The sequence below is a fragment of the Clarias gariepinus genome, chromosome 27, assembly GCF_024256425.1.
Source record: "Clarias gariepinus isolate MV-2021 ecotype Netherlands chromosome 27, CGAR_prim_01v2, whole genome shotgun sequence".
Classification (NCBI taxonomy): domain Eukaryota; kingdom Metazoa; phylum Chordata; class Actinopteri; order Siluriformes; family Clariidae; genus Clarias; species Clarias gariepinus.
The window spans coordinates 12,394,814-12,406,242 of record NC_071126.1 but is presented as its reverse complement, the minus strand read 5'-3'; the positions used below and the strand labels follow the sequence as shown (position 1 = coordinate 12,406,242).

General features: G+C 36.5%; 1 protein-coding gene across 1 annotated transcript in view; it reads right to left on the bottom strand.

Annotated features, from left to right (window-relative positions):
- Positions 1–349: 349 nt before the first annotated feature.
- mdga2a (MAM domain containing glycosylphosphatidylinositol anchor 2a) overlaps positions 350–11,429 on the bottom strand; it is a 225,656-nt gene continuing 214,576 nt past the window's right edge. The window contains exons 13-17 of the mRNA XM_053489383.1: positions 11,037–11,192; positions 10,154–10,315; positions 6,553–6,686; positions 4,044–4,143; positions 350–3,542 (exon numbers count right to left, since the gene is read on the bottom strand). Of these exons, the coding sequence (XP_053345358.1) occupies positions 3,454–3,542; positions 4,044–4,143; positions 6,553–6,686; positions 10,154–10,315; positions 11,037–11,192 (641 nt within the window). The 3' untranslated portion in view covers positions 350–3,453. The remainder of the gene's footprint in view (positions 3,543–4,043; positions 4,144–6,552; positions 6,687–10,153; positions 10,316–11,036; positions 11,193–11,429) is intronic.

Genomic DNA, 11,429 nt, shown 5'->3' with positions numbered 1-11,429 from the left:
CCAAAAGATTTAAACAAAGCCTTTATGGTAATGGCAGATGTTTTAAGTAATTAAAACACCTAGGTGTCCTTAAGTGACGGAATAAGAAACACATCCTTTTTTAAGAATTTGGAGTAAAAAAAGAAAATATTTTTGATAATATTCAAATACCTATCAATTAAATATGAAGAAAAACTATCAAAAGAACCATGAAAACATAAAAAAAAAATCTGATGTGATAAATAGCTGATGTAGTTACTATGTGTATAACTCATAATTATAAAGATCATTTGTTAAATTTGGAAAAAGAATTATGTTTTTAAATGGCACTGTGCAAGCAAAATGCGAGGTAACTGTGAGGTAACTGGTTTCCGGACTATTATTTCAGAGATTTCGATTTAAGACTAGGGATCTACAAGAAATAATGAATCCATATCTTTGCTAGCTCCTTCTTCCTAATCCTCTGGCTTTGTCTTTGATGAATTTGAAAATGGTAACAACTGCACTTTTATTCATAACATGGAACCGTTTGTTATTGTTACATTTATTTGTACACACATATACATCAAACACAATAACAAATAGGTAGCAGACATGATTAAACTCTTTAACTATTGAATGTATGGATGGATTTCGCAAAAGGAAAAGGACAGGTAGGAATGGTGCGCTGATACAAGTAATACAATTGAAATGGGTTACACATAGCAAAATACTGCTAAAATAATGAGGTATTATTTAATAATAATGAATTAAACTTAATTGATAAATTCATTTAAATTTATACGAATTTTATTCATATTTTTTAATGTGTTTGCAACTCTGGCAACTTTCTTTTGTCCTCCTATACCAGGCCACGTACAGACCAAGGTATTGCCGTTAATCGTTATGTTTATTGGGGTCTAATTTTGTCAGTGTTTGTACGTTTGAACTGTTCTTACCTGATGCTAAAAAAAAAAGCTTGTGATAGCAGTGCAAATTGACCTGAGCTCCAAAATGGCCTGCATAGGCCATCAGCTAAAAGTTTTAGCTTAATAGTATTTTAAGACGCTGACCAATTTGTTCTAGCATGAGGATTTGTATTTTGTTGTTGTTGTTGTTTTGATGGAAACTACAGAGCATTTGAGTAAGTTGCTCTGAATAAGGGCATGTGCCGAATTGTCCTGTAACGACCGTCAGTCATTGTGCTCTGGTTTGGTTACATCTTCAGCATGTATTATATCCGGTTCCTAGCACACCTATTTTACACTGCATATACCAGGACATATATGTGACCTACACTGACAAAACCAAGACTATGAAAGTCTCAAATAATATCAGTACCTTTTTAGTCCAGTACTTGGTTTTCACACTCAAATTCCTCCTTTACTTAAGATGGAAGATGAAAGCCAAGATGGAAGGTTTCGAACAGGCCTCCTTCAAGACATACTGATGACTGATGACCAAATGCTACTGATATCTCAAGTTTTTTAATAAAAAGGGTTCTTCTGATTCGACAAGAAGAAGAAATTCAAATAGAAAATTACATCCCCAAATTTCATATTCTTGGCTTTGCAAATAGAAAGTCACATACATGAATTAAAACATCCTTTTTAATGTGGAACCTTAAATATTGTGCTTCCTGTATTCATACATAAACATTTCATATAAACCTTGATTAACAGAGCTTCTTTACATATACAGGTTTGTTTACATTTACCAAACCAACTTATTCAATATGTTTCCAACCATTTTGATATTTCAGCAATGCAAGGGAGACAACAAGAATTAAAGAAAGCTAAAAGTCATAACAGCTTTAACATAAAAATAAGAAACAAGACACAGCTCCTCAAAACATTATTCATAACCAACAATATATGTAAATGTTCTTTCTTTCTTTCTTTCTTGTTTTCTTTCTTTCTTCCTTTTTCTTTCTTTTTTAGAATATGTTTTAAAAACCAGCTGGTTATGGTTACTTTCAGGTAATTTTTTTTCCACAGTTTATTTCACAGTTTGTGTAAAATCAGAGAAACATTCTCGCTAGTGTAATAAAATATTTTATTATTAGTATCTTTTTTTTTCAGAATGCACACTGTTCAATAGAAATGGCAGAGGTGTGGGTAGGGATAGTAGGCCTTATTCTGTGCAGGCTCTGCCACCTGCTTTCACCTCCAAGGGGTTGTGTTTATTTCTTATTGTTCTAAGGCCCACTTGATGAGAGTCTGTGTAAAGCAATGACATGGCAGGCTGACTATGTCTCCATGTACCTTTCCAACCGATAGCACAGTAAACTGCCAGTTCTGAAGACGGCACAGCGGCTATGTGACACTGAGTGCAGTCAGAGACGTTTCTGCTCTTACGGTAGAGAACATAGTTACCTGTGTGTAGGTTGGAACTTTTGCTAAATCTGCAAATTACAGGCAGGTCTTTGTGTAGACTTCTGGAACCATTTTCCCACCACCACCGGCATTCAAATCAGCATTTGAAGGAGCAAAATAATCATACAAAATAGCCCAACGGTGACGTTAAAAATATCGACGTTACGCGTTTGGTGTTAACGGCCAGGCTCGCAATTCTGCTCAGAATCTGAAGGCACTTTGTATTTCATGGCAAAAAGTGGCTCCAAAGTTGGTAATGTTCTTGCCAAAGAGAAAAGAGGAGCATTTTCTTAACCTGTTCTTGTATCCTTCTGTAGCCTTCTGCCTCAGGCTTCTGCACTCCGTCTTTCTCTCTCTCTCGCTCTCTTCTGCCCTCCTTCATCAGGCACTCATTAGCTCCTTTGGCCTGGTCTCCTACCCCTGGCCTGCCACTAGGGGATGTGAGCACAGTGTTGGAAATCAAAACAGGCCGCTACCCAGATTGTGATATAAAGCAGATAATTTTTTTCCCATAGTTTTTTCATATGTGTTCTAAAGCACCAAGCCAAAAGAAGGTTAAATTGCGTGTGTTTCAGGGCTGGATGTGAAAAAAAAAAAAGCTAATAGGATCTGAATATATAATGAAGGACAGGAAGGATGAGAAATGTGTTCATAGTAAAGAGCTGGTGGAGACTGCCATCACCTGTCATTTCCCCACCTTTAGATTTTTTTTTGTTTGTTTTTTTTATTTTTATTTTTTTTTAACTGCCAGCTGGCAAAGTTGTCCTTGTGCTTTACAAACTGTCCTCAGATCTGCGTGGGAGCCCTTCACATGAGCCCTGCCTCTTGCTACTCCATTAGTAAGTTGCTCTCCTCCGAGTCCTTGGGAGCATCTTACGGCAAAATAGTTTGCAGATTGTTTTCAGTAGATACATCAAATCCTTATTACATTTTTGTATCGTTTTTTTTTTCTTTTTTTTTCCTTTTTTTCAATTTTTCATGATTTTATGTCTGATAATCCATATTGAGACAGTGCTGTTTCCCTCTTAGTCATCTGAAAATATGAATCTTTGGTGATTATATTGAGGGTACAGGGTTTGCGGCCTCAGACAGTGCCACCAGTCTCCACCCAGCCAGGTGGTCACCTAAGACCTTGAAACAGTGTGAAAGCCAGGGCGGGGAATAACGGCCATATATGTGTCACTCGGAATGGAGCCTTCGATCCGATATCTGATGACAAGAGAAGGAAGGTATAAGTAAAAGCCAACAAATCAACAGAGATCTAGATTTTGAGCAAATACATTTATCGAATAATTTAAGATTTGTGAATTACTAAAAAGCAGTTTTATCTTTTATCTTTATGACACATTCCTTTTGCAATCATTTCCAGCCAAAGTATGTTAGTTAAATGATAAAGATTCCCACTTTTGGGAAAGACACAAATAAACTGTTTTGGTTTATTTGGTTTGAGACAAAAAAAACAGGCAAGTCATTTAGCCAGGCTGTTAGGATTTCAAAGAAGATCAAGCTGAGAAGAAAAAAAAATACTTATTTCCCTTTCAACAGCTTAATCAATTCCACACCATTACTTTGTCTTGCTTTCAAGTTTCTTTTCTTTTTTTGGTCTGGAATTGTATTTTTACAAAGCCTCAACAGGTACGACTAATTCTAGCACTCAGATCCTAATGTAATTAGAAGCATTTACTAAAGCAAAGTCTCTTTTATACATACGATTGGATGGAGGGTCAGAACATTCCCCCTCTTCAAGAGTGACATCATCAATAGCGATGTCCCCCTCAATCCCTGGACCTCGGATGCCCTCAAAGATCACCTGTGTAAAGCAAGAACAAAATGCAGCAAAATTATGTACCAAGTAAACTAATATGAGGTACATAATAATAATAATAATAATAATAATATATATATATATATATATATATATATATATATATATATATATATATATATATATATATAATAAATTACATATATATTATATTACATAAAAAGCAAACTTAATGCATAAATATATTTGCCCATAATTGCTTAATACCCAGTAGGTCACTCATTTTTATATCAGTATACGTATTGATGAGCACCAAAAACTGTACTAATACGTTGGCTAGAAAAAGATAGTTATAACGCATTCCTAGTTTTAATGTATTTTACAAGGGATGTTCGAGTTAAAAAGGGACTTATTGTGCAGAATAACAACACACAAATTTCTATTATTAGGAATTTCCTGAAATGGCTTGAAGTAAGTCCAGGACTGTACGAGCAAGTTCACTTACTGAATTTTTGACTACAGAATGCTTCCAGTCACCTAGTCGGGATCGTCACTCAAAGACCGTTCAAATGTTTTATTGTGTACTTAGCTTGAACACTTGTGTAAATGTCAATATTTTTTTAAACCTAAATTCATAAAAAAATTCCCGGTTTGACTTGAACGCCTCTTGAAATGTTAATAAAATTTGTGTAACCACCTGTGCTCAGAGAACTCCACCACATGTCAATCTTGCAGATTCATTTATTCAAAGTCATTTATTCAAAGTCAATGTGTTGCAATAATTTGTGCAACACATTATTGAAGATTCCATGGCATTTGTACTTAACTCTTCATCTTCCAGAACTAAGGAATTTACATGGAACATCAGTGTCATATAAACAGAGTGTTATTTTTTACTTCTGATCAGCTAGTCATCTCAAGAAAAAAAATGGCTTAACATGACGTCCTAAAATTCAGACAGTACTGCGCAATCTGTGACCACTAAAACCTTTCCACAGGCTCTATTACAATGATGTTTCCATTAAAATTATGAATGTTAAAAATTAAACAAATTTTTATGTGGATATTATATCAACATGAGTGACCTTACAAAAGCCATTAAGACAAACAAACTTTAAAATAATGATTATAACTGCAGTCACTTGTACAAAAAAATATATAAATACAGTTACTTGATTGTGATTATTCAAGTACAGTAGTTATGGCCTGCAGCTGCACTAATGGCCACAATTTGATTAAAGGTCAAGTATATATTCTGTGGCGTGGGTTTGACAGGCGCTTTTGACTGAGCTCTTATGCATCAGTGAAATAAAAGTGTACGAGAGTGCTCATGTGCAAGTTTGGGAAGACCTTCCTGTTCGGAGATTATACGTGCGTTTATTAATTGGGAACTAGTAAGGAAACTGAAATAAAACTAAGGAAAAAAAAAAAAAAACACACACACATATATATATATATATATATATATATATATATATATATATATATATATATATCAGCTTTCTCTAACTTTTCTCTATTTCCTTTTTTTCAGTTTTCTGTTGTTTGCCTTTGCTTAATGTCTCAGTGTGACTACTTGGTCTTTGCCTTTGTCTTGGGTGAAAGAAAATATATATATCAGGATAGACAGCTATTGACGTGTTTAATTTGCAATTAATCATGGATGATGAAGTAATTTTTTTTCCAAGGAAATAAATGTAAGCCAAGAAAGGGTTCAGCATAAATGTTGTCATATATAATGATGCAAAATCGGTAGGGTTCATTTCTTAAAGATTACAGTACTCATTGCTTTGTGGCTTTGCACTGTGGTTTTGACCTTTTTAGACTTTTTCTATTTCCAGAAATAAAAATGGCTAAAAAACATGTTTTTATTCAGTCATAACACACTTTTGATCCACCTTTAAAAGCAATAACCTTAACAGCTCACACGTAAAACATAACATAACTCAGAAGACATTTTAGGGAAATGCTTCTGCAGTCCACAGTTACTATGCATATTTAAAATAATAAAATGAAGAAATATTGTTTAAAACAGATATTATTCTAAATTAGATCCTAACTGAAACAGTCATGGTTAATTAATATGAAAGATAAGATTTCACAGTGTAATCGTCAGGATGTTTCTGTAATAAGGCCCCAGGGGACCAAAATCACAGAATATTTCTGTTACAGTACAAATCTGCAGTAATATTTATAAAAGTACAGGTAAGATGATTAGACTGACATTATGACAATAATCAGACAGGAACAAATGATGCAGCTATATGAAACATGCCAATATGAATGTTTTAAATGTATAATGTCTGTCTTTCATGAAATTTAAAAATCTGTTTGAACCCACAGTACCGATATGATAAACTCATATAAAAGAAAACTGCCACATGAGTATGCTAGGAATCTTTAGGCACTATAAATCAAAAGAGACATCATGTTGCTGATCAGTCAGTGTGTTACCTGAAAGGAAGCAGTAGGGTGGATGCTGATTTTGGCCTGTTTCCACCGCTCGCCCTGATTCCCACTGAGTGACCAGACTGGACCAGCATCTGAAGTGGCTTGACCTTTCTGCTTCATAAATGCATTCAGCGTGCCTGAAAAGAGTTGTTTACACCTTTAAAAAAAATGGATCCACACATTGTACATAAATAACAGTGACAAATTACGTTAGTATTACAAACTGAAAATGCTACTTAAAAAGAAATAGCTACAACATCATGGAATATTTATCAGTACTATGCACTGTGGACTTCAAAATGATACACTATAAAAAATTATATCTATCTATTCTGCAAACACCTCCGTTCTCATTATTTTGCAGAGAAAACTGGAGTGAGTGAGTGAGTCAGCAAGCGATAGAGAAAGAGAGAGAAAGAGAGAGAGAGAGAGAGAGAGAAAGAGAGAGAGAGAGAGAGAAAGAGAGGGTGTAAACCTACAGGGATAACAGTTTCATTTGCAGATAAATATGGTAAGCTTTAGGTATGCGCTCACTTGGATGTGACCCATTGTAACACCATGGAGGATGCGCTCCAGAAGATGAATAGCATTAACCATCCCGTCTAATGGAAGTGCTGTGATCCTTTTGCCTCAGAGGGACAGGCCTACAGGAGTGAGCGTTTGCTTTGAGTTCTATGATTTAATCGCATAAACACACTCCAAAAAAGAAAAAAGGCTCCCAAGCAAACTTTGAGTATATAAATTATCTTATTAATTATCTCCAACCTTTTCCCAGGTACCACGGTCAACATATTAAAACAATGTTTGGTTCGTCAAGCTACTTTAGAATACAGCCCTCAAAAAGTTCACTCGACTCAGTGCAGACAGTATATGCTTGGACGGTTTTAGTGCACACTAACAATGCTTGTCATGGACTTCATTTCGTAAGTGCTTTGTGGATTATACTGTAGGTTAGTAATAACTAACAACAATAAAAACCAATTATAGAAATGCATGAGCTTTGGAAGCGGGCAGAGCTGCATGGGGAAATTTCTCAAGCCAGGTCAGGCAAAAAAAAAAAAAAAAAAAAAAAAAAGAATAGGTTATAGCCCAGTGGTGCAATTCTTCACAGCAAACTCTGTAAAATTCTTTCACAAGTTACAGAATGAGGAGAGCATTGACTGATTTCCTTTCAGTCCAGCAGCACAAATGCGAGATTGAATGTCCATTTCCAAATCAGAAATGTCAACCCTCAGAAACCGCCACAGCTCTCACTTCAGCCAGGCTGGAGTGCGCCGCTTGTGTGTTAAAAAGGTGAATGTTAACTGCTTAAATGTTCAACTGAACAAGCTAAGTGTATATTAGAAATTCATGAAGGTTAAAAAAATTCCACACACCTCCACACTGGCCCTGGTCATGCTCAAAAAAACCATTCACTTTTGTACCGCATGCAGTTTTTACCTCATTATCTCATCACCCCCCAACCCCCCCCCCCCTTGTGTTTGTTCCTACTACTGTACATCTCTCTCTTTACCAATCACAAATATTTACATTTGAAGAACACCTTTTCACTAAGCACTTAAATGAGCACATAAAAACACTCAACTTCCATAGTTTCTTTAGTTATTTACTTATGCTTATTTATTTTTTTCATTATAATATTTCTGATGTTTTATTTACAGTATTTTGCATATAGCACGGCAGTATCTGCACTACTATACAGTACAGTAGTATTGTTCTTATCTGTGTAGCAAACTGTGAAAATGCTTTACATGGCCAAATTTAGATATCTTTCTTCTTTTTTTTCCCAACTGTATATTAGTTCTGAAAATCACAGGTTTTCCTTCCTAAACTGAAACAAGCTTTTTGCACGTTCACTGCCTAGCCAAAAATTATGGCATTTCAGAAGGATTCAATTATTATTAGGCAACACACACTAAACAGCTGTGTGAAGAAAACCACTTCAGTAATAAAAACTTCAATTTGCTAGGCAGCATTAAGATCGGAGTTTGGAGCAAAATGGAAAAAGATCATGTGGTCTGAGGACTTTAGATTGATCCCCTTCCAAAGTGACAGGTACATTGAGATAAAAAGGGAAGTGCATGAAGCGATGCACCCATAATGCATAGTGCCCACTGTACCACCCTCTGGAGCCAGTGTAATGATCTGGGGTTGCTTAAGTTGGTCAGGTCCTGGCTCAGCAACGGTATGTGGCTATAAATTGAAGCCAGCTGTTGACCTGAATGTCCAGGTTATCTCATCAATGGATTTCTGTTTCTCTTCTTCCCTGATGAAACAGGCATATTCCATGATTCACATAATTTTCACATATGAACTGGCCACCAGATTACGTGCTATGATCAAAGCTATATAAATGAAATCTTAAAGTGTGATACGTTTAATTTAATCTCTTCCAAAAGTCAAAGACAATAAGGACACATCTATAGTGTTTTATTTATATAGTTTTTACGTTTTTTATGCATAAACACGATTACTTACAGAATGTAAAGAATTACATTTTGATTATTAGAATCTTTCACATTAGCTTTTGTCTAAATTCCTCCTTATGTGTTTGCAGGAACCCACCAAAGCAAGGTTACTGTAGAAAATTCAGTAAATAACTATTCTCAGGTCTATAATATTCCCAGGTCACTTTCAAAGATGCCAAAGAATATTACGCCCAAAAAAAACAACCTTACTTTTTTGGTCAAAACCTGATTTCTCACCTTTTTGTCTCCGTTTCAGAGAAATCAGCTTGAGCAAGAGCTGATGTGTTTCTTTTCCAGGCTGTTACACATCATTATCTGTATATATTATCAGTGCAATGTGCAAAATGTAATATAAACAGCCTATAACTCGTCCCAACACAGTTCACATCCTGTTGCCTCTGAGTTTAGCAAACATCTTGATTATTTATGTCTGTTGGCATTCTTCATCACACCAGCGCTTAAGGAGAAGTGTTACTGCCGAAGTACAAGGTCACAACAGAGTGGAGTGTCCATCCACTAGCAGTGCGGAAAAATCCCTATGGACTCAACAACATAACAGACATCACAATAGGTCATAATCCAGTTTCAGCTGTTTGCTATGTGATGTGTTTCCTCCCTGTCAAGAACACATATTTCCTTTCAAGATGGATGGAAGAATACGAGCGAGGTACTCTTGTAAAAGTGCACTCAGCACTTAAAACACCCCAGCGATAAAGGACAATAACAAAGCCACAGTTAGACAGCAACAATTTTGGCATGAATGGGAAAGACAAGCTACATTTGCCTTGTTACAGCTTTGGTCTATGCGCTTTGACACAATGGCATTACTGCTCTATTTGGAAACGCATGTGTCTGCTGTGTTTCTACACGTAAGACAGGAGTGGATCCAGTGATGGTATCAGGAGTGATTTAGGTCAAGCACACTGGCTAAAGAAAATGCTGCTACTCTCCCCATTACATGGTATGCCAGAAGCTGACAGAAACTGTCTAGTTCAGCAACATGTCACATTAATGGTGCAGTCATGTGGGGCTCCTTGTCGCAAATGTGTTTCTTTGGCGTTAAAATCTCTTTTCTGTGTTTAAACAGAGATGTCATAAACCAGTCACGTTATAGAGAGATTATCGGTTTGACTTACCAATATGTTTCCCATACATATGGTAATAAAAGCCAAAGCAGTATGCTGGAGGGTTGGTGATGCCGTAAGGATTTTTAGGTGCAACGTTGAAGGTGGGGCTCAGCAGACGGGCCTTGTCGCCTTCTTTACGGGGTCTGGAGGTTTCAATATACATATAGAAACCTGCAAAGATAGACAATGGACTAATTAAAAAGTAAAACTCCACACAGACAGTAACCAGAGCTCGGGATCTAACCCTGGAGTTGTGAGGCACCAAAGCTACCAACTGCATCACCAAGAAATGCCTAATAAATATACATTATATATACTAAAGATCCACCAGTCAAAAAAAAAATGTTTTCTACTTCGATTTTAATACTAGATAATTAAAAGACCACCCAGACTCTTGAGGGTAATGCAGTTTCATACAGTTTCTGTCTGCCATCAGGATGATTAAAGCAAATGTATTATTTATGACATCAGCTGCTACTGCATTCCCATAAAAGCCACAATCACCAGCGTGCCTCCCTCTAGACCTCCTCCTCCCTCTTCTTCCTCTTTCTATCAAAAGCCCCTTTGTGGAAGTGTCAATAAAGCGAGGTCAGACTGAATCTCTGTTGTAACTGGCAAGCCTTTCTCTCTTTGAAGTCACTTTCAAAACCATTATTGCCTGTTAGGACAATTTTCTTTTCAACTTGAAAAATGACACAGTTTAATCTGTACAGCTGAATTATGTCCAAATTAAACTGCTGAATCTGGCATTTAGGAGTTAACAGAAAGCAGCTGATTACTTCATTTAAATGCATCCCACCTTACCAGCAAAATAAAAGATGAAGCCTAAGCTGACGAGAGCTCCCCATGCACTGCCGGGTGAATCTTTCCCATGTTCAGTGGGCATACAAACCTTGTTTTGAACCACTGCGGTCTCCACTGGGTCCCGTATTAGGAGTGTATTTAGTGTCTCGTATGGCGGCGCTATGTCGCGTCCAATCAAAGTTGTCATTCTTGTCCTGAGTAAACATGCAAATGGGCTCCTCCTCAAAGCTGCAGTGAAATTCCCCTGAGCAAAGAGAGAAGTGATCAGTCTCGCTAATTCAAAACGCACCTGAACGGACATGGTTGAGAAGCTTAGAAGGACCTTAGCACTGATGTCCAGGAGCCTACTTAATCACGTATAACTTCCTTAACACACTTTCGAATGCTTACAACAAAAGCAATCGATGAAAATGCCAGAGCCATCGATGAAGCATATAAAGGCCAGTCTTGCCTTTTTTTGTGCCATTGCTGTGGTGCTATT